Here is a 24,748-nt window from a genome sequence, read left to right as displayed (position 1 = left end):
AAATGGTCGGTGATCTGTTTACTAACTTGGCTTTTGAAGACCTTAGAAAGGCAGGGTAGGATAGATATAGGTATGTAGCTGTTTGGGTCTAGAGTGTCTCCCCCTTTGAAGAGGGGGATGACCGCGGCAGCTTTCCAATCTGGGGATCTTAGACGATACGAAAGAGAGGTTGAACAGGCTAGTAATAGGGTTTGCAACAATTTCGGCTGATAATTTTAGAAAGAGATTGTCTAGCCCTGCTGATTTGTAGGGGTCCAGATTTTGCAGCTCTTTCAGAACATCAGCTATCTGGATTTGGGTGAAAGCGAAATGGGGGAGGCTTGGGCAAGTTGCTGTGGGGGGTGTAGGGCTGTTGACCAGGGTAAGGGTGGCCAGGTGGAAAGMATGGCCAGCCGTAGAAAAATGCTTATTGAAATTCTCAATTATCGTAGATTTATCGGTGGTGACAGTGTTTCCTAGCCTCAGTGCAGTGGGCAGCTGAGAGGAGGTGCTCTTATTYTCCATGGACTTTACAGTGTCCCAGAACTTTTTGGAGTTTGTGCTGCAGGATGCAAATTTCTGTTTGAAAAAGCTAGCCTTTGCTTTCCTATCTGCCTGTGTATATTGGTTCCTGACTTCCCTGAAAAGTTGCATATCGTGGGGGCTATTTGATGCTAATGCCGTACGCCACAGGATGTTTTTGTGCTGGTCAAGGGCAGTCAGGTCTGGAGTGAACCACAGGCTATATCTGTTCCTGGTTCAAMATTTTTTGAATGGGGCATGCTTATTTAAGATTGTGAGGAAAGCAAAATCCTTCCAGGGYACCCGGGCCAGGTCGATTAGAAAGGCCTGCGTGTTTTAGGGAGCGTTTGACAGTGATGAGGGGTGGTCCTTTGACCGCAGACCCATTACGGACGCAAGCAATGAGGCAGTGATCGCTGAGATCCTGGTTGAAGACAGCAGAGGTGTATTTGGAGGGCAGGTTGGTTAGGATGATATCTATGAGGGAGCCTGTGTTTACGGATTTGGGGTTGTACCTGGTAGGTTCATTGATAATTTGTGTGAGATTGAGGGCATCAAGCTTAGATTGTAGGATGGCTGTTAAGCATGTCCCAGTTTAGGTCACCTAAAAGCACGAGCTCTGAAGATAGATGGGGAGCAATCAATTCACATATGGTGTCTAGGGCACAGCTGGGGGCAGAAGGTCGTCTATAGCAAGCGGCAACGGTGAGACTTGTTTGAGGAAGGTAGATTTTTAAAAGTAGAAGCTCAAATTGTTTGGGCACAGACCTGGATACTAAGACAGAACTCTGTAAGCTATCTCTGCAGTAGATTGCAACTCTGCCCCCTTTGGCAGTTCTATCTTGTCAGAAAATGTTATAGTTAGGGATGGAAATGTCAGGGTTTTTGGTGGCCTTCCTAAGCCAGGATTCAGACATAGCCGGTTTTCACTCAAAATCTCACGATACATGGCCCCATTCATTCTTTCCTTTACACGGATCAGTCGTCCTGGTCCCTTTGCAGAAAAACAGCCCCAAAGCATGATGTTTCCACCCCCATGCTTCACAGTAGGTATGGTGTTCTTTGGATGCAACTCAGCATTCTTTGTCCTCCAAACACGACGAGTTGAGTTTTTACCAAAAAGTTCTGACATTCTCCCAATCTTCTTCTGGATCATCCAAATGCTCTCTAGCAAACTTCAGACGGGCCTGGACATGTACTGGCTTAAGCAGGGGGACACGTCTGGCACTGCAGGATTTGGGTCCCTGGCGGCGTAGTGTGTTACTGATGGTAGGCTTTGTTACTTTGGTCCCAGCTCTCTGCAGGTCATTCACTAGGTCCCCCCGTGTGGTTTTGGGATTTTTGCTCACCGTTCTTGTGATCATTTTGACCCCACGGGGTGAGATCTTGCGTGGAGCCCCAGATCGAGGGAGATTATCAGTGGTCTTGTATGTCTTCCATTTCCTAATAATTGCTCCCACAGTTGATTTCTTCAAACCAAGCTGCTTACCTATTGCAGATTCAGTCTTCCCAGCCTGGTGCAGGTCTACAATTTTGTTTCTGGTGTCCTTTGACAGCTCTTTGGTCTTGGCCATAGTGGAGTTTGGAGTGTGACTGTTTGAGGTTGTGGACAGGTGTCTTTTATACTGATAACAAGTTCAAACAGGTGCCATTAATACAGGTAACGAGTGGAGGACAGAGGAGCCTCTTAAAGAAGAAGTTACAGGTCTGTGAGAGCCAGAAATCTTGCTTGTTTGTAGGTGACCAAATACTTWTTTTCCACCATAATTTGCAAATAAATTCATTAAAAATCCTACAATGTGATTTTCTGGATTTTTTTTTCTCATTTTGTCTGTCATAGTTGAAGTGTACCTATGATGATTTACAGGCCTCTCTCATCTTTTTAAGTGGGAGAACTTGCACAATTGGTGGCTGACTAAGTACAGTGGGGCAAAAAAGTATGTGTAATTGCCAAAATAAAGGAAACACTTCAGTAAATGAGAGATGCAAAATATATTGAATGCAGGTGCTCCCACACTGGTGTGGTCCTGAGCAATTCCTAAGCAATTAATATCACATCATGCTTAGGGTTATGTATAAAAATTCTGGGCAGAACCAGTTGCACATTATTTTGGCTACMATGGCCATGCCCACATCCACAGGGCACGAGTGGTCACTAAATGTTTTTATAAACGTTAAAACGATGTAAACCATATGCCATGGCTGTTTCAGTAACTCGATCTCAACCCAATTGAATACTTATGGGAGATTCTGGAGCGCTGCCTGTGACAGCGTTTTCCAACAACATAAAAAAAAWWAAAWAATTGTGTTTCCTTTATTTTGGCAGTTACCTGTATGTTTGATGATACCGCAGATTTGAAGTGTTCTTTACAAAATATTCAACCACATTTTTATGTGGCTTACTGTCATGTACTTGACAAAATATTAAATTCACATATGTTATAGGCTTACTGTCATGTGTAATTAAGACATATTCAATTCACATGTTTTAGGTTGAAGTGTCATATGTACTTTACAAAATATTCAAATCACATATGTGACTTCAGAAAATTTTGTTGTGTTACAGCCTGAATTCAAAATTGATACAAAAAATTATTCTCACCTATCTACACACAATACCCCATAATGACAAAGTGAAAATATGTTTTTAGAATTTGAAAAATATATATTGAAAATTAAATACAAAAACATCTAATTTAAAAAGTATTCCCAAGTCAGTACTTTGTAGAAGCACCTTTGGTGGCAATTACAGCATTGAGTTGTCTTCTTGGGTATGGCTGTAGCATATTTGCACATCTGGATTTGAGGATTTTCTCCCATTTTTACTTGCAGATCTTCTCAAGCTCTGAACAGCAATCTTCAAGTCTTTCCAATGGGATTCAAATCTGGGCCACTCAAGGACTGGGCCACTCATTTTTGTTATGAAGCCCCATTCCAGCATTGTTTTGGCCATAGGCTTGGGGTCATTGTCCTGTTGGAACGTACATCTTTGCCCCAGTCTAAGGTCGTTTGCACTCTGAAGCAGGTTCTCTTCAAGGATTTGCCTGTATTTGTCTCCATTCATTGTTCCCTCTATCCTTACCAGTCACCCAGTCCCTGCCACTGAAAAGCATCCTCATAGCATGATGCTGCCACCACCATGGTTCACGGTAGGGATGGTGTTAGATGGATTTTGAGCTGTGCCTGGACTTCTCCAGACATCACGCTTTGTATTCAGGCCAAATAGTTGAATTCTTTTCTCATCAGAACATATAATATTTTGCCTTATGCTCTCACGTGATTTTTTGTGAACTCCAGGCATGCTGTTATATGCCTTTTTCTCAGGGAYGGCTTCCGTCTGGCCACTCTTCCATAAAGAGAGTAGTTCTGTCAGAGTGGTCACCTCCCAGACCAATGTCCTTATTGTCCGGTTACTCAGTTTGGGTAGGACGGCCATGCACTAGGCAGAGTCTGGATAGTTCCACATTTGATCAATTTCCCAATAATGGAGAACAATGTGCTCTTGGAAACGTTCAACACCCTAGAAATGTTTTTATACCCTTCCCCCAATATACAGTGCCTTCGGAAAGATTTCAGACACCTTGAGTTTTTACACATTTTGTTAGGTTACAGCCTTATTCTTTCCTCATCAAATCTACAAAACTACACCCCATAATAATAAAGCAAAACAGGTTTTTAGAATAAAAAGAAGGAAATATCACATTGATATAAGTAAATCAGACCAGTTACTCAGTACTTTGTTGAAACACCTTTGGCAGCGATTACAGCCTAGAGTCTTCTTGCGTATGACGTTACAAGCTTGGCACACCTGTATTTGGAGTTTCTCCCATTCTTCTCTGCAGATCCTCTCAAGGTCTGTCAGGTTGGACAGGGAGCGTTGCTGCACAGCTGTCTTCAGGTCTCTCCGGAGATGTTCGATCAGGTTAAAGTCCGGGCTCTGGCTGGGCCACTCAAGGACATTCAGAAACGTGTCCCGAAACCACTCTTGCGTTGTCTTGGCTGTGTGCTTAGGGTCATTGTCCTGTTGGAAGGTGATCCTTCGCCCCCAGTCTGAGGTCCTGAGTGCTTTGGAGCATGTTTTCATCAAGGATCTCTCTGTACTTTGCTCCATTCATCTTTGCCTCAATCCTGACTAGTCTCCCAGTCCTGCCGCTGAAAAACATCCCCACAGCATGATGCTGCCACCACCTGTAAGGATGGTGCCAGGTTTCCTCCAGACGTGACGCTTGGCATTCAGGCCAAAGAGTTCAATCTTTTTTTCATCAGACCAGAATCTTTTTCTCATAGTCAGAGTCCTTTAGGTACCTTTTTTGTAAACTCCAAGTAGGCTATCATGTGCCTTTTACTGAGGAGTGGCTTCCGTCTGGTCACTCTACCATAAAGGAGAGCTGATTGGTGGAGTGCTGCAGAGATGGTTGTCCTTCTGGAAGGTTCTCGCATCTCCACAGAGGAACTCTGGAGCTCTATCAGAGTCACCTCCCTGACCAAGGCCCTTCTCCCCCAATGCTCAGTTTGACCGGGCGGCCAGCTCTAGGAAGAGTCTTGGTGGTTCCAAACGTCTTCCATTTAAGAATGATGGAGGCCACTGTGTTCTTGGGGACCTTCAATGCTGCAGAAATGTGTTGGTACCCTTCCCCAGATCTGTGCCTTGACACAATCTTGTCTTGGAGCTCTACGGACAATTCCTTCGATGTCATTGCTTGGTTTCTGCTCTGACATGCACTGTCAACTGTGGGACCTTAAATAGACGTGTGTGTGTGCCTTTCCAAATCATGTCCAATCATGTCAATTCAATTTAGAAAAATATCATGGCAAAGGGGTGTGACTGCTTGTTTAAATGTCATATGACTGTATTTCAGTTTCAATAAATCTTCCAAAATTCTAATAGCATGTTTTCACTGTCATTATGGGGTATTGTGTGTAGATGGGTGAGTAAAGAAACAGATTTTCAATCCATTTTGAATTCAGGCTGTAATGTGGAATAAGTGAAAGGGTATGAATAGTTTCTAATGGCACTGTATATCCAAACATTTCCATGAGGAAAAAATACTTATTTTAAACAAAATACAGGTCAGTTCATAACTGGCAGCACCAGCAAGATTCCAGTCTCTTAATGTGGTATGGACACAACCAGTGAACACAACCACTCTAAATATCAGAGTAAGACACTTTCAACAACTATTAAAGCTCCAACCAAGTTTATTCACCCAAAGGATCGAACAGCTGAACAGACAGACATATTCCACCAGTGGTAGTATACAAACTCAGCAAAAAAAGAAACATCCTCGCACTGTCAACTGCGTTTATTTTCAGCAAACTTAACATGTGTAAATATTTGTATGAACATAAGGTTCAACAACTGAGACATAAACTGAACAAGTTCCACAGACATGTGACTAACAGAAATGGAATAATGTGTCCCTGAACAAAGGGGGGGTCAAAATCAAAAGTCAGTATCTGGTGTGGCCACCAGCTGCATTAAGTACTGCAGTGCATCTCCTCCTCATGGACTGCACCAGATCTGGCCAGCTTCTTGCTGTGAGATGTTACCCCACTCTTCCACCAAGGCACCTGCAAGTCCCGGACATTTCTGAGGGAATGGCCCTAGCCTCACCCTCCGATCCAACAGGTCCCAGACGTGCTCAATGGGATTGAATCCGGGCTCTTCGCTGGCCATGGCAGAACACTGACATTCCTGTCTTGCATGAAATCATACACAGAACGAGCAGTATGGCTGGTGGCATTGTCATGCTGGAGTGTCATGTCAGGATGAGCCTGCAGGAAAGATACCACATGAGGGAGGAGGATGTCTTCCCTGTAACGCACAGCGTTGAGATTGCCTGCAATGACAACAAGCTCAGTCTGATGATGCTGTGACACACCGCCCCAGACCATGACGGACCCTCCACCTCCAAATTGATCCCGCTCCAGAGTACAGGCCTCGGTGTAACGCTCATTCCTTCGACGATAAACGCAAATCCGACCATCACCCCTGGTGAGACAAAACCGCGACTCGTCAGTGATGAGCACTTTTTGCCAGTCCTGTCTGGTCTAGCGACGGTGGGTTTGTGCCCATAGGCGACATTGTTGCCGGTGATGTCTGGTGAGGACCTGCCTTACAACAGGCCTACAAGCCCTCAGTCCAGCTCTTCTCAGCCTAATGCGGACAGTCTGAGCACCATTCTATACCTTGCCCCACCTAACTGGATTATTGACCCCTGCCTGCACTGACCCTGAGACTGCCTGCCGTTCTGGACTCTTTGCACCCTCTTTGAATTACTGACCCTTGCCTGCCTTTGACCTGTTGTTTGTCTGCCCCTGTATTAGAAATAACGTTTGTTTCTTCGACACTGTCTGCATCTGGGTCATACCTGAAACCTGATAGTGTAAAGCTGTCATCAAGGCAAAGGGTGGCTACTTTGAAGAATCTCACATATATTTTGATTTGTTTAACACTTTTTTGGTTACTACTTGATTCCATATGTGTTATTTTTAAGGTTTGATGTCTTCACTATTATTCTACCATGTAGAAAAGAGTAAATAAAGAAAATCCCTTGAATGAGTAGGTGTGTCCAACTGACTGGGGTGTGTGTGTTGTGTGTGCCTTGTGTGTGTGTGTGTGTGTGTGTGTGTGTGTGTGTGTGTGTGTGTGTGTGTGTGTGTTGGAGAGTCAGTGTAGTATGTGTGTTGGTAGAGTCCAGTGAGTGTGCAGAGTCTGTGCAACAAAAAAAAAGTGGGTCAACGAAAATAGTCCAGCTAGCCATTTGATAAACTGTTCAACAGTCTTCGAAGGGGTAGAAGTTATTCAGGAGCATTTTGGGAAAATAGAGCTTCTGATGTGATAGTCTACACATTATTGTTTCTAGTTGAGGTTAGTCAAGTCAAGTTAGTCAAGTGTCCTTTTGCCGAGAACAGTCTATGACTTGGGTGGCTGAAGTGTTTGACAATTTTTAGGACCTTTCTCTGGCACCGCCAACTACAGGAAGCATTTGGTTGTAGTCATAACAGCTAAAGATGGCACAACCAGTTATCGAGTGTAAGGGGGACCTTTTTACACAGGGGCATTGCATAACTTTGTTCATTAAATAAATGAAATAAGTACCACGTGTTATTTGTTCACTCAGGTTCCCTTTATCTAAAATTAGGTTTTGGTTGAAGATCTGATAACGTTTAGTGTAAAAAATTATGCAAAACTAATTGGAGGGGTTGCACACATGTGCACACGCACGCACACACACACACACACTGACACACACAATCACACACACTCTCCTACTGTAGAACCGCATGATCCAAAGCCCATCAGTAGCGTGATTCATGGTTATTTATTGAATGTGATTATTTTTCAGGAAACAGTCGGCTCAGCACCTGCACATCGAATAGGAAACCACAGAGGAATGGCATTTTGCCAATCATGTGATGGTAACCTAGTGGTTAGAGCATTGGGCCAGTAACTGAAAGGTTTCTAGTTCTAACCCCCGAGCTGACAAGGTAAAAATCTGTCGTTCTGCTCTGGAACAAAGCAGTTCCTAGGCCATCATTGTTAATAAGAATTTGTTCTTAACTGACTTGCCTAGTTAAATAAAGGTAAAATAAAATTTAAAAAATCCACTGCATCTTACTATTAGAAGCTTGGCCTTCTTCTCCTAAGTACTTACTTCACATATGAACTATGCTGTACAGTACTAAAAAAATCGAAAAAGGAGAGAAATTGCACAATATTTCACACACCAAATTAATCTGGAATTACCATTATTTATATTTGGAAGCTATGGATTCAGAGTCTCTGTTCACCACTGGCAGAGCAAACAGAATCACATGGTGCCCCAAATCAAAGTTTGTGTCCCAAATGACACCCTATTCCCTATGTAGTGCACTTATTTTGACCAAGGCCAATGGGTACACTCTAGGGAATAGGGTGCCATTTGGGAGACTGATAAAGTAGACGTTAATCCATCGGCTTACAGATGACTGACGTCCCCCTCCCTTTGATTCTAAGTGTGGGTAAGGCTGGTGGATGTGGAAAGGCTAGTAGCTCTGACTGAGGCATTTACACTGAGTGTACAAAACATTATGAACACCTGCTCTCTCCATTACATAGACTGACCAGGTGAATCCAGGTGAAAGCTATGATCCCTTATTGATGTCTTTTGTTAAATACACTTCAATCAGTGTAGATGAAGGGGAGGAGCGGAGACACGTCAGAGAAGGATATTTAAATGTGTGCCATTCAGAGAGTGAATGGGCAAGAAAGGTCCGGGCTCTTGAAGGTCCCCAAGAATTCAGTGGCTTCTATCATTCTTAAATGGAAGAAGTTTGGAACCACCAAGACAGGGAGGTGACCAAGAACCGATGGTCTCTTTGACACAATTCCAGAGTTCCTCTGTGGAGATGGAAGAACCTTCCAAAAGGACAACCATCTCTGCAGAACTCCACCAATCAGGCGTCTGTGGTAGAGTGGCCAGACAGAAGCCACTCCTCAGTAAAAAGCACATGATAGCCTGCTTGGAGTTTGCCAATAGGCACCTAAAGGACTCTCAGACCATGAGAAACAAGATTCTCTGGTGTGATGAAAACAAGATTTAACACCTTGGCCTGAATGCCAAGCGGAGTAAACCTGGCACCATCCCTATGGTGAAGCATGGTGAAAGGTATAAATTTGCAAAAATAAAAAATAAACAGTTTTTGCTTTGTCATTATGGGGTACTGTGTGTAGATTGATGAGGGGGAAAAAACTATTTCATTTTTGAATAAAGCTGTAACAAAATGTGGGAAAAGTGAGGGTCTGAATAGTTTCCGAATGCACTGTATGTGCTTGATTTAGCTTGCCTGGTTTAATGGACCAATAGAATAACCTCAAAACTGTAAACCCCACCTATCTGGCACTCCCAGGGCAGGCTAAAGATAATCTTGGTTAAGTTCTGGATCCATACATGTTAAGAGAACAGAGAGAACGAGGATCTGAACCGGGACGAAGAGCTCCACCCTCTCTATTTTTTCAAATTACAGCCTATGTGCCAAATGTCCCTTCCCCTTCCGGAATTCAAAGATACTAACATCTACGAAATCGTGATTTGTCCAAAGCACTGGAACAAATGCTGCTCGTTATCTCACGCATTCCATTGTATCATGACAGATCTACAGTACCATTTATGTTTACATAGTCTGTCCATGAGAGATTAGGCAAGAGCAAACACTCAAAGTATTTGAAACATTTTGAATAGCATTTCAACCCAGGTCTGGTGTTTTTCCATACCTCTAATGAGGGAGAAGTAGCAGTCTGAAGCAGCTGGGTTTTCCTACCTACAAATAATTGGCTGTTGAGTTGCAGATGGATGTGACCGTCGGCGGGGGCCTTCTGTGTGGCGCACGGGAAAGCGTCCACACACAGTGAAGCCTCTTTCACGTTCCGCTCCGCTCGAACGCGGTGCCACCTGTCGTCGTTTAGCGCCATGCCGCCCGTCTCCACACGCACCTCAAAGGGGCCATTGCCCACGTCAAACGAGAAGACGACCTCCATCGAAGCTGTGGGAGGGAGGGGGAGAGGAGGATGGGGGAGAGAAGGAGAGATGGTCAGACACACCAGATGAGTAGCATTTGGATGGGTGGTTAAATATCCCACTAGCAGAGAGTAGCAGCAGAGCTTTTTACAGCCAAATAACTATCAAATGACACCAAAACTAAAACCCCTGGWCATCTCGATATTTTCCCAGACATTTTATTTCCGATGTCTATAAAAATCCTCATCTGGCCCCTGCGAGCGAAACCTGACAACATAATAACTTTACGCTGCTCAGACAAGATCATATGACTTTCTTTTATTTCACTTTTCTGTGAAGCGTTGTTGATTGAATGTGGTGGTTGCTTTGACCTTGAGTATCAACAGAATAAAGAAATACGAGGTGTTGTCATGCCAATACCAGTACAAAGTGGCCTGACAACATTGTCTTCCAGTTCTACTCTCCCCGAGATCTATCATCACATGTATACACTGAGTGTACAAAACATTAGGAACATGTCCTCAGAACAGCCTCAATTCATCGGAGCATAGACTACAAGGTGTCGAAAGCATTCCACAGGGATAATGACCCATGTTGACTCCAATAATTCCCACAGTTGTCTCAAGATGGTTGGAATGTTCTTTGGGTAGTGGACCATTCTTGAKACACACCGAAAACTATTGAGCGTAAAATGCCCAGCAGCGTTGCAGTTCTTGACACACTTAAACCGGTGCGTCTGGCACCTACTATCATACCCCGTTCAAAGTCACACAAAGTCATCCATGTGTCAATTGTCTCAAGGCTTAAAAATCATTCTTTAACCTGTCTCCTCCCCTTCATCTACACTGATTGAAGTGGATTTCACGTGACAACAATAAGGGATCATAGCTTTCACCTGGATTCACCTGGTCAGTCATGGAAAGAGCAGGTGCTCCTGATGTTGTGTACAACACGCACATCCAAATCATAATTTACAACAAAAACATCCACTGCTGACCTGGCAGTTGGCTCCACTATGCAGTAGCTGTCTGTCTTTTTCCCCCCTTGAAAACATTTGTCAGGCATTTTTCATTCATTCAGCGCATATGTTCATACAGGGCTGTGTAATTGATGCTCCTCCTGCCTGCCCATCTGTAGGATGATGGGATCTTATCTGAATGGATCATGTTAATGAATAGGATTTTGGAAGAGCTCAGGGCAGCACACAAACACGCATGCACACACACACACAAACACGCATGCACACACACACACAAGGGTATGCAAGCATGCACACACACACACACACACACCACTGTGCATGGGAAGCTGAGGCCAGGGCCAGAGTTTGTCATCAAACACTTCCCTGGTCTGCATGGCGGCGACAAAGACTCTGTGAAAAAGCTAATCATCTATTCTGATCTCTTTAGTATTCACTGCATAGCGAGCTTCCCTTTCTGCCTCTTAAGATGACACACACACATACACACCAATGCCAACGCACCCACAAGCACACACCTTGTCTGAGGGAATGTGACGGCAACGGTAAGGTTAAAAACAGCATCCACATGCACAGTTCAATAAATTAGGCGGTGAATGTATATATATATATATAAATTGTTCTATTTCCATAGGATATACTTTGATTAAGCCTGAAGAGTCAGCTGTGCAACCTTTACTAGTCTACATGGATGCTCAATCGATAACATGGTATGGCTGTGACCTCACAACAATAGACACGTCTCTCTGTACAATAGGTACATGTCATGCCGTGTCCCCAGTAATTTACTATAGTGGGATTCAGGGGCTTTAATCAAGCTCTGTGAAGTCAGTGATGTGTACAGATATAGGATCGTAATYTGATCACCCTGTCGCAGGAAAACAATCATGCAATGCAGGAAATGTGAAACTTGTAGTGTATTTGAGGTTTAAAAAGGCTTCTGAAGTTTAATTCCCATATTGAAATTTCAGGCTTGATTTTCACTTACGAAAATGTATCAATAATCCACATTCATTATAATCCACATAATAATTCACATTTTCTGCGGGATAATTATTCTGCTGTAGAAAACTGGCTCAAATTAAGATCCTACATCTGAAGAATGGGTCATTACAGCAGGAACATACCCCTACACCCTGGAAGGTCTCTCTATGCAGGCCTCCCATCAATCACCCCTGGCTATTGTCTCTATAGACAATAACATCTAGCACCGCGACAACAATGTTAACATTCCGCTACAGATGTCCCAAAAAATCAGTCCTGACAATACAGAATAGAAAAGGCTTCTACCCTCCTAAGTCGGCATCCTCCAATCTCAAAGGCTCATGGGGATTCTACCAGAGTGTGGATTAGTTGTCATGGGACCAGGAGAAGGCATATGAAACAATAACAGTCACAGCGCCAGACCATAATTTAGAGACAAAACTTCTTACTCCGGRCCCATAATAATGCAGTTCTATCTAAACAGGAGTCAACATAAATTAAGTATATCAGCGCCAAAGTCTGTGTTTCGCTTGAACAATGGCAGTCCCATAATTTCCCCAAGGAGAGTATGCTCATGATGTCTGTGTAGCTCCACAGACTCTCTCTATCATATGTCGTCTCAGAAAAGGAGTTTCACGCTTTACCGCTGCTTTACAAATAGACCAATATTTTATCTTTAAAAAGCACCGTTCAGAGTATTAGAGCTTTACAATCTCTGCAACTGCAAATATCTCTGACAATGAGCTGCCCTAATAAGCCAAATCATGTTCAATACCATGGAGAAAGATGATGTGCTACATTCAAGCCAAATAATATTGTAAGAATATTCCAGAGATGTGTATTGCATTCAAGCTTAATCATTTTTCTAACATCATGGTCGAAGAGGATGTGCATTGCATTCAAACTAAATCAAGCTAACACCATTCYAAGATGTTAAGGCCTTATTGCATTCAAGCTAACTTGTGCCTAACACCTTTGGAAGATGTGTATTGCACTCAAGCAATTGTAAGCCAAATTCAGGACCTATTACTTTCAAGATGAATGCCATGGTCAGGTCTCTCCACAGAAGTTCAGCGAGTTTTAGTCAGTGCAGCTTTTCCTTTCCCAGTCTATATGCCTTTTGAACCCCGCACCGAAACACTTGATCATGAACCATAGAGTCAAGCATTCTCTCCACAGTGCTATCATCCACTTTACTTACAGCTGAGTTCAACCCGTATGAAGTCTTTAATGCCCAGGTTTTCCAGGAAGACCCCTGAAGAGGCGGTGGTTTTGAACAGGAAGGAGATGTCTGCACTCAGCTCTCCGTGGAACGTGGGGAAGTGCAGGTACGACGTCTCTTTGTTGAAGAACGCTGCGTTCCAGAAGTTCTCTAAAAAAAAACGAGGCAAATAATACATATTAATTACAATTTATACTGTTTATACTTTCATACAGTTATGTATTTTTTTTTGCCTTCTATGCTGTTGCACATATTGTATGTACCAATCCTTGAGCAAAAGGTTGCTAATTGTAAAAAAGGGTCTAAATAGACTGAGAATGAAATAAGAGTATACTGTCCCCAACTCAGTCCATTATAATGATCCATCGAGACTGTCAGGCACATAAACAAGCCAACCGTTTCTACTAATTAGTCTTAATAATATCCCACCATCGTTTTCCCCATTTATGTCTACTTTACTAAGAGTAATATTTGTAGGTAACCAAGGCTGCAATTAGGAATCACAAAGAGATGGGGATTATTTCATTATTGTGTGATTAACAACAACGACTACCTACTGCCATCAGCATAACAACATAAAAGAGAGAACATTATTGTTCTTGTTACAATTCCRCTAATGTGGTATTTCCCTACACATAATTCGATTACGTGCACAACCAGAGTGCGAGAGGAAGAGAACGCCGCATTGCCATCAAACAGGTGTGGAACGAATGGCTGAGCTGAGAACTCAGAGTAAAGCAGCTGGTCGTCTATTGATGTGCGCAGGTCGTTTATCTGCATTTGTTTGAGTCACAGCCTGTGTGTACTGCACATACTCCATTTCCCATATAGGACATAATGGACAGATAGATTAACTGATAGACTGACATATCAAAAGCAAGCATACAGTATTCAGTATGAACCAGTCAATGTATCTGGGGAGGGTCAGCCACGGAGTAAATAATACACCGATACAGTAAAATGACTGATTGACATTATACGTACTATCTAAGCCACACACAGGAAGGCACCGTGTGCCACAATGTTTGTGCTATCCAATAAATAATTGGGAGTATAGATAGTCACACACTCTATCTTTATTATTTTATCACTTGGTACTTACTGTCGCCATGACATCTAAGTGGGCTGACTCTATAGGCTGCCTCTGATTCAGGTCTCTGTATATCCCCCACCACCACCCATCTGACTGGTAGATTCTCCTTATGGATGAGCAGGCCAGAGTCAGCAGCCCTGTTGGAAATCAGAGCAGGTTAGCGTTTTTCATCATCAATCTTGTTCCGCAGGTAGAGTGGTCACTAGCTGGCACAACCACAAAGTCATAAAGTCTGATTTTAAACCTAACCATAACCTTAACCACACTGCTAACACTAACCAAATKTTTGTTTTCCTGAATTTTTACAGTATAGGCAATTTTGACTTTGCAGCTGGCCTATCTAAGGGAAAATCGCTTAGTTCACCCTCCAGCATAATAAGTGTAAACTTGCGAAATAAGAGAGGAGGGATGCGTTACAACAACAATAACAACGTACAACGTAAAAAAACATTTTTGGTCCATCAGACCTGTGTTCAAATAGTACTTGTATCTCGTATCTTTTAAATACACTGAACAAAAATATCAACACAAAATGCAACAATTTCAAAGATTTTACAGTTCATATAAAGAAATCAGTCAATTGAAATAAATAAATGAGGCTGTAATCTATGGATTTCACATGACTGGTAATACAGATATGCATCTGTTGGTCACAGAAACCTTACAAAAAGTAGGGGCGTGGATCAGAATACCAGTCAATATCTGGTGTGACCACGATTTGCCTCATGCAGTGCGACACATCTCCTCGTATAGAGTTGATCAGGCTGTTGACTGTTGCCTGTGCCTCCTCTTCAATGGCTGTGCGAAGTTGCTGGATATTGGCTGGAACTGGAACACGCTGTCGTACATGTCGATTCAGAGCATTCCRAACRTGCTCAATGGGTGACGTCTGGTGAGCATACAGGCCATCGAAGAACTGGGACATTTTCAGCTTCCAGGAATTGTGTACAGATCCTTGTGACATAGGGCTGTGCATTATCATTCTGAAACATGAGGTGATGGCGGTGGATRAATGGCACAACAATGGTCTTCAAGATCTTGTATCTCTGTGCATTCAAATTGCCATCGATAAAATGCATTTGTGTTCGTTGTCCTTAGCTTATGCATGCCCATACCATAACACCACCGCCACCATGGGGCACTCTGTTCACAACGTTGACATCAGCAAACCGCTCGCCCAGACGACGCCATACACATTGTCGGCCATCTGCCTGGTATAGTTGAAACCGGGATTCATACATGAAGAGCACACTTCTCCAATGTGCCAGTGGCCATCGAAGTTGAGCATTTGTCTACTGAAATCGGTTACGACGCCGAAATGCAGTCAGGTCTTGACCCTAGTAAGGATGACGAGCATGCAGATGAGCTTCCCTGAGATGGTTTCTGACAGTTTGTGCAGAAATGTTTCGGTTGTGCAAACCCACAGTGTAGTCAGCTGTCCGGGTGCCTTGTCTCAGACCATCCAGCCGGTGAAGAAGCCGGATAGGGAGGTCCTGGGCTGGCGTGGTTACACTGCCAAATTCTCTAAAACGACATCAGAGGCGGCTTATGATAGAGAAATTAACGTTCAATTTTTGGGCAACAGCTCTGTTAAACATTTCTGTAGTCAGCATGCCAATTGCAAAACTGCAGACACATGTAGCATTGTGTTGTGTGACAAAACTGCACATTTTAGAGAGCCCTTTTATTGTCCCCAACACAAGGTGCACCTTTGTAATGATCATGATGTTTAATCAGCTTCTTGATATGCCACACCTAGAAAATATGCACAATATTTGAGAGAAATAAGCTTTTTGTGTGTATGGAACATTTGTGGCATCTTTTATTTCACGTCATGAAACATGAGACCAATAGTTTACATGTTGCGTTTATATATTTTTTTGTATACTTTAGATGCAACTGATTGACCTGGTTTAAWGGAACCAATGAAATAGTCCCAGAAGTGCAAACCTTGCACATCTGGCACTACCAGGCAGGCTCAATCAAGCACTCAAAGTATTTGAAAGAAAACAAATATTATTTGAACCACAAGAGGTTGGTGGCACCTTAATTGGGGAGGACGGGCTTGTGGTAATGTCTGGAGCGGAAAGAGTGAAATGGTGTCAAATACATCAAACACATGGTTTCCATGTGTTTGATGCCATTCCATTTGCTTCGTTCCAGCCATTATTATGAGCCGTCCTCCCCTCACCAGCCTCCACTGATTTTAACCCATGTCTGCAGTCCATAACAACTTTAGAATAGGAAATAGAAAAGGAAATTGTGCAAATACTAACAACCATCATCCAGATTATGTTTATTTTTACTTTCAGATACTGTTTAAGTTCTTGCAGGCTTATAACACTGTTGCGGGGGCTATACAAATAATATCTAAAAATATAAATGCCGGTGAGAGAACAAGGCCCTTTCTAAATAAGATTAAATATTGAATGGTGAATCTCAGTCAGTAGAGTTCATATAGAGTATAACTGCATGGTATACTACAGCCTGTTTGGGCAGGGAACCAAACAGTATATAGGAAAGAGGGTAAGGGAGGAAAAGACATAGGAAAGGATGGGGTAAAGGAGCTGAAGAGTAGTGGTGTTTGCCATTCAGAAGAGGAGGAAGAAACAAGCAAAGTGAGCGAGAGAGAAGAAGAGAGGGAAAGAACGAGGAAAAAAGAGAGAGAGCGAAGGAACAAGGGAAAAAATATAGAGAATGAGAGTCGTATTGGTGATGGTGTTGTACCATTCTTTGCGGTCAGCGTCACAATTGCAGTAGTGGTCTGAGTCGATGCAGTTACCCTGAAGACCGCAGCCACACTGCTGGCTCCCTGGTACCGCCCCGCCCCAGTACGTTTGGGGCTCGTCTGTACGTCCCACCCACCAAGTGAACGGAGATCCATCTGAGACACACACACACACACTTATTCAAAAACCCTACAGACTCCAAAACTCTTTGGGCTCTAATGTAAAAACATAAAGCTCGAGGTATTGCAAATGTCTTCTAAACAGATCGGACAAGATGTGTTTTACCTAGAGACCAATAAGTGCTATTTGCAATGGCAACACTGATGATATATAACAGATACACTTTCCACAAAAAGACAAGAGGAACAAGAGGAGAGCGAGAGTGTTTAATAGAGAATGGTTAAGTCACCAGTTTCGGACCTCCACAAAAAAGCAGTATAGACTACAAAGTGCTTCCAACACTTGTCTGATCACGCTCCCCTCATTATTCTTCATTTGACATTTTCCAGCATGATTTATTTAGCTTTGACATTGTTTTCCTCTTCTCTCAGTCAGCCTCTACAGTAACGAGACAGCTAATGGACAGCAATTACTCTGTGAAGCTGTGCGTTGCCTTGTTTCATGTTCATTTGCAGGTCTAAAATAGTAATTACAAGGTTGACAAAACTACAAATGAATACCACATGGCAAACACCAACGACCCCCCCCCCCAAAAAAAAACACACTTTAAAGCTAACTCACTCAGTGCATGAACATGTAACATTTCCAGAAATTGTGAATATTCGATCACAACACAATGGTGTTCGGCCTACATACATTACTCAAAGATAATCGATCTCCCCTCCAAACCTAGATTAGTTTGCAACAAAGAGCATAATAATCAAATTGTGACGTCTGCTTAAGCTCTGCGTGTGGCGTGCAGCACTCCCTCTCACAGGGTGTCTCCCAAATGGCACCCTATTTCCTATATAGTGCACTACTTTTGGCCAGAGACCTATGGGCCCTGATAGGGAAATAAGGACTAGGGAGCCATTTAAGACTCATGCACTGACTCACAGCCGACCGAGTGAGCAGCTTTTTAATCATCCTGACCTTTATGGCTGGCTGGGATCAATACTGTTAATAAAAGGGCTTACCTGGTGTGTTTAAGAGGCGTGACTTTCTACAGTGGTAGAAGACTTCCTGCTCGCAGTGCTCTGCCTGGGTAATTATGGCCCCGAGCTGTTCCGCATCGGCCGAATAGTTAAAATAGGCTAAATGCTGATTTATCCCAGAGGAGGCCTTTAATTTGGTTAGCTCCGTGTTATTGTGTTGGATCACCATCCATGTTTTATCTGGAGGAGAATAGAGAGAGAGACAGAGAAATGGAGGGAACCCCGAAGATCATTTTACATCATTATGCAAATGTTAATGATAACAAAGACACTCTGAAAAATAGGGATGGGGTGGGTGGGAAGATGAGATGATTCCGATAGCTGCTGATGCCAGCCCTGAAGGATTGGAATCCTGTCAGATGATCTGGGATCCCACCCAGAGATTCAGATCCAGTTTTAGAGTGTTTAATAGTCACATGTAAGTGGTTGCAGGTGTGATTGCAGGGTACAACATGCAGGACTAAGTGAAGTAAAATAATGAAAATACTAATAGTAAACAACAATGGAAATAGAAATAGCCCTATATACGTACATCATAACAACTGTAGCAGTGATGAATAAATAAATGTCCATTGGGGTGGAGGCAGATTAAAGGCTGTGAGGGGGTGTGGGGGAATTACCATAGGGGGAGCAGCATGACCATTGAGGGGGTGTGGGGACCAAGTGAAATAAAAACAATAACAAATATTTTTTTTTAATCAAAACTATACATATTGACACCCGCATCAGTGATTAATGTTGTTGGGGGGGGGGGGAGGATGTCCCTAGGAGGAGCAGCAGGTAAGGTAAGTCAGGGGTTCCCAAACGTTTTCACTCGGGGGAGTAGCGTGGCTATTCAGCAATCTGATGGTCTGAGGGTAGAAACTATTGGCCAGTTTTGGCCTTCCTGTAACACCTGGTGTAGGTGTCCTGTAGGGAAGGCAGGCACGCACCCCCTGAAGCTACAGCTCACAGCTCAGTTACTTACTGAGAGCCATCAACTGCACCCTAAACGTGTCGGTCTGTTTCCGTCAGTGAGAGAGATAGCTAAAGCACCACTGGCGGGCAATAAGCCAGTACCATACGCCAGTGTAGGTGGCCATTTAGTTGTACCCCACTTTGCTGCTATAACAGCCTCCACTCTTCTGGGAAGGCGTTCTACTAGATGTTGGAACATTGCTGCGGGGACTTGCTTCCATTCAGCCACTAGCATTACTGTGGCATTACTGTGGTGCTAGACTGGCCGATTAGGCCAGTCTAGCAGTCGGCGTTCCAATTCATCTCAAAGGTGTTTGATGGGGTTGAGGTCAGGGCTCTGTGCAGGCAAGTCAAGTTCTTCTCTTCAGTAAGGTTATTCTAATGCCAATGTTTGTTGATGGAGATTGCGTGGCTGTGTGCTCCAATTTACATTTCTAYTGAAATAGCCACACCCATTGGGTGTCCACATACTTTTGTATAGATAGTGTATTTGAGGTTTAAACAGGTTTCAGAATTTTGTAATTTCCACTTTGAAATTTCAGACTTGATTTGTATGTATCAACCCCAACAAAAAATGTATTAATTATAACCAACAGAAAAATTCAAATGTCCTGTTGCTGCAGGATTATTTTCCTGCTAGCAAACTGGCTCAAATTAAGATCCAACATCTGTATAAATTAGGCAATGGTAGAAACTAATAGAACAGTCACAGTGCTGCCAGTGGTTATGTATGCAATGTACTAATGTATGGAGAAAGGTAATGTATGCAGGGAAACCCTAACTAGTCATGCAGTGGTCATAATGTATGCATGGAAACCCTACTGTAGCTCATCATCCAGTGGTTTAATTAGCTCTGAAGTTTGTGTGAAAATCCTTTGTTACACAGAGACTGCCACCAAAACTCCAACATCCAAAAGTTGATAATGAAACAATATTTCTAACATAAAGAATGTGGGAAATGGTCAGTGGGGATAAAGAACAATCCTGTCAAAGTGTTTGTTATTTTGTGATAAATCATAATCATTAAGGATGGTATAACTAAATAACTGTATCTCTGAGGGTGTACACATTCTAGTTGTCAGGTTTGCATCTAAATGTTGTATAAAATATATGATTAAGTATGACAATACTTTGTGAAGATAGCAATGAGATTTTAGCCTTCTAAATGAGATGATGGCTTTTCATATAAACCACGCCCACGTGAGCACAGACATTGTGTCGGCGTGATGGAACGCCCCTAAGACCAGAGTGCTTAAAAGGACTCGCTAACAAAATTAACATTAGACCAAAACATGCCGGATTGCTGCCGGCGTGTAAAGTGGTCCTAGCTGTACCCTAAATAATCAACTATTGAGACCAGAGAAGTTGAAATGGTTAAAAAGACTAAACCAAACATTCACAGTCTGCAGCCGTGCATGTAAAGTAGTCTCGGACATTTGACCAAAGACGAGAGGGAAGACAGATCCCTCTCACCACCGTGTGGTACATCTGAAGTATCTATTCTAACGAACACTCAAGAACAAAAGAAGCCTTCAACTAAGAAGGAAATTGTGACCTCTGATGGACAACCAGAGACTTACATCAAACCACTTCCCATAGAACCATCGAGTTCAACAGAGAGACGACAAAGACATCTATGAGTAAATATATACATTGCATTTAATTTCYGAATGAGCGGTCGTTCATGTGCAAAGCATTTATATTCCCATGGGCGTAGCTTCTAAGTGTATGTATGATAAGTTGAGWSTCTTTGTCTCCCCCTCTCCTTACATACCCCTCCCTTTCCATTGTGTAACCAAACAGTCATGCTTTTGTTAGTCCACTAGGGAAATGTTTTCATTGTATTATGTATGTAATCAATAACCTATGCTGTGTGTTTACGTATTCAGTGTGATGATTTAGTTAGTTAGTAAATATTTAACTAAGCCAATTTGTGTATTTCTGATTCATCACTTAGGTTAGGGTTCGTGCAGATATCCAAGAATTGTGCAATGTTCAGAATGAGACTAATGATAATAAAAAATGTACTGTTATTGACGTAAGAGATATTTTTATATTTTTAGAGTTTAAGTCGGGAGATAGTAACTCGTTAAAGAACTTTTCCCGTTGTGCCCCAAATTCCTAATGAGTTAATTGTTACATKATTCATTTAATCGAGTATCAATTAAACATAGTAGGTAATTATTTGATAAATAGCAGTCATCACATTAATTAATGATAGTCACATCACTACAACATGTTTATATGCTATCTGGAACAGGGGGGCCTCGAGGGGGACCCCAAATCTCAGAAACCAAAAWTAGAATAATATATAYATATATATATATGTATATAGTATATAAACTCAGCAAAGAAAGAAACTTCCCTTTTCAGGACCCTGTCTTTCAAAGATAATTTGTAAAAATCCAAATAACTTCACATATCTTCATTGTAAAGGGTTTAAACACTGTTTCCCATGCTTGTTCAATGAACCATAAACAATTAAATAACATGCACCTGTGGAACGGTCGTCAAGAAACGAATAGCTTACAGACGGTAGGCAATTAAGGTCACAGTTATGAAAACTTAGGACACTAAAGAAGCCTTTCTACTAACTCTGAAAAACACCAAAAGAAATACCCACAGGGTCCCTGCTCATCTGCGTGAACATGCCTTAGGCATGCTGCAAGGAGGCATGAGGACTGCAGATGTTGCCAGGGCAATAAATTACAATGTTCATACTGTGAGACGCCTAAGACAGCGCTACAGGAAGACAGGACGGRCAGCTGGTCGTCCTCGCAGTGGCAGACCACGTGTAACAACACCTGCACAGGATCGGTACATCCGAACATCACACCTGCGAGACAGGTACAGGATGGCAACAACAACTGCCCGAGTTACACCAGGAACACACAATCCCTCCATCAGTGCTCAGACTGTCCGCAATAGGCTGAGAGAGGCTGGACTGAGGACTTGTAGGCCTGTTGTAAGGCAGGTCTTCACCAGACATCACCGGCAACAACGTCGCCCATGGGCACAAACCCACCGTCGCTGGACCAGGCAGTACTGAAAAAAAGTGCTCTTCACTGACGAGTTGCGGTTTTRTCTCACCAGGGGTGATGGTTGGATTCGCGTTTATCGTCGAAGGAATGACAGTTATACCGAGGCCTGTACTCTGGAGCGGGATCGATTTGGAGGTGGAGGGTCCGTCATGGTCTGGGTCGGTGTGTCACAGCATCATCGGACTGAGCTTGTTGTCATTGCAGGCAATCTCAACGCTGTGCATTACAGGGAAGACATCCTCCTCCCTCATGTGATACCCTTCCTGCACGCTCATCCTGGCATGACCCTCCTGCATGACAATGCCACCAGCCATACTGCTCATTCTGTGCATGATTTCCTGCAAGACAGGAATGTCATTTCTGCCATGGCCAGCGAAGAGCCTGGATCTCAATCCCATTGAGCACGTCTGGGACCTGTTGGATCGGAGGGTGAGGGCTAGGGCCATTCCCCCCAGAAATGTCCGGGAACTTGCAGGTGCCTTGGAGGAAGAGTGGGATAACGTCTCACAGCAAGAACTGGCAAATCTGGTGCAGTCCATGAGCAGGAGATGCACTGCAGTACTTAATGCAGCTGGTGGCCACACCAGATACTGACTGTTACTTTTGATTTTCACCCCCCCTTTGTTCAGGGACACATTATTCCATTTCTGTTAGTCACATGTCTATGGAAGCTGTTCAGTTTATGYCTCAGTTGTTGAATCTTGTTATGTTCATACAAATACTTACACATGTTAAGTTCGCTGAAAATAAACACAGTTTATCTACACAGACGTTTCTTTTTTTTGCTGAGTTGATATAGCCCGTGGGTCCCCACGCCTTGTGGGAGTGTGTGGTGTGTGTGTGTCTGTGAGTGTGCGTGTGGCTTACCAGTCATGTTGCAATAAATCAGCTGTGGCTTGATCAGGCCGCTTCCATCCACGTCTATGTAATATAGCCCTGTTGTGTTGCCCTTGTGTTTGTACACTTCACATGACTGCTCATAGACGGCTGAGGAGGAGAAAACAATTACTCAGGTTACTTACTGCTAATCCTAACTGAAATGAGTACTGACTGAAATGATTAACAAAAATGCGTACACACACACTCTACCCACAGCAAGCATACAAGGCCCTCCCTTGTCCGCTATTCGGCCAATAAGATCATGACTTAGTACTCCTGCTTACTGTATACAAGGGGAAGCTCAAACAGGAAATACCTGTGACTCGCTCCGTTGAGAAATGGTCATCAGAATCTGAGATTATGCTACAGGAATGCTTTGCATGGCTGATTGGAATATGGTCCGAGACTCTGCCGATACCGTCGACGGGCTAACCACATCTGTCACCGGCTTCATAAGGAAATGCATCAGCGACGTTGTCACCACAGTGAAAGTTCGCTGCTTCCCCCAATCAAAAGCCCTGGATTAACACAGATGTTGGCGCTAGACTAAAGGACAGGGCTACCGCACACAGGGTTATCGCAGACAAACCTGAGGCTACAACTGAGGACAGCAACAATAAGTCACACTACAACCTCAGAGTCATCCAACGAGCAAAAGGACAATAAAGGAATAAGGTGGAATCATACTACACAGGCTCTGACGCCTGCCTTGTGTGGCAGGGGCTACAGTCCATTACGGAATACAAAGGAAGACCCAGGCACAATCAGCCCAACGATGCCTCTCTTCCAGACAAACTCAATATATTTTATGCACACTTCGACAATACAACACCGGAACGTGCGTGAGAGCACCTACCGACCCAGAGGACTGGTGCTACTTGCACGGCAGCAGGGCTGGATGGTATTCCAGGGCGCATTCTCAGAGCATGTGCAGATCAGCTGGAAGGCACATTCACGGTTATTTTCACCCTCTCCTTGTCCCAGTCTTTAATCCTTAAGATAACTACCATTATTCCTGTCCCCAAGAATTCTAAGGCTTCATGCCACAATGACTACAGCCCTGTAGYACTCACTTCTGTAATCATTAGGTGCTTTGAAAGGCTGGTTATGGCACACATCAACTCTATCATCCCAGATACCTTAGAGCCACTCCAATTTGCGTACCACCCCAACAGATCCATAGACAACGCAATCTCAATTGCACTCCACACTGCCCTCACCCACCTAGATAAGAGGAATACCTACAGTTGAAGTCGGAAGTTTACATACACCTTAGCCAAATACATTTCAACTCAGTTTTTCACAATTCCTGACATTTAATCCCAGTAAAAATTCCTTGTCTTAGTTCAGTTAGGATCACCACTTTATTTTAAGAATGTGAAATGTCAGAATAATTGTAGAGAGAATGATTTATTTCAGCTTTAATTTCTTTCATCACATTCCCAGTGGGTCAGAAGTTTACATACACTCAATTAGTATTTGGTAGCATTGCCTTTACATTGTTTAACTTGGGTCAAACATTTTGGGTAGCCTTCCACAAGCTTCCCACAATAAGTTGGCCCATTCCTTCTTGCTCACACACGCTTTTTCAGTTCTGCCCACAAATCTTCTACAGGATTGAGGTCAGGGCTTTGTGATGGCCACTCCAATACCTTGACTTTGTTGTCCTGAAGCCATTTTGCCACAACTTTGGAAGTATGCTTGGGGTC

At 43.2% G+C, this 24,748-nt stretch overlaps 1 protein-coding gene across 1 annotated transcript in view; it reads right to left on the bottom strand.

The window, feature by feature from the left end:
• The window catches only part of LOC111961300 (contactin-associated protein-like 4), a 198,404-nt gene that overhangs the window by 29,624 nt on the left and 144,032 nt on the right, over positions 1-24,748 (bottom strand). Inside the window, exons 12-17 of the mRNA XM_023983461.3 lie at positions 23,028-23,147; positions 18,145-18,342; positions 17,007-17,163; positions 14,289-14,416; positions 13,166-13,336; positions 9,805-10,026 (exon numbers count right to left, since the gene is read on the bottom strand). Of these exons, the coding sequence (XP_023839229.1) occupies positions 9,805-10,026; positions 13,166-13,336; positions 14,289-14,416; positions 17,007-17,163; positions 18,145-18,342; positions 23,028-23,147 (996 nt within the window). The remainder of the gene's footprint in view (positions 1-9,804; positions 10,027-13,165; positions 13,337-14,288; positions 14,417-17,006; positions 17,164-18,144; positions 18,343-23,027; positions 23,148-24,748) is intronic.

Source organism: Salvelinus sp. IW2-2015, linkage group LG4q.1:29 (assembly GCF_002910315.2).
Source record: "Salvelinus sp. IW2-2015 linkage group LG4q.1:29, ASM291031v2, whole genome shotgun sequence".
Lineage (NCBI taxonomy): Eukaryota > Metazoa > Chordata > Actinopteri > Salmoniformes > Salmonidae > Salvelinus > Salvelinus sp. IW2-2015.
Note: the sequence above shows the minus strand (reverse complement) of the source record. Positions and strands in the feature narration are given on the sequence as shown.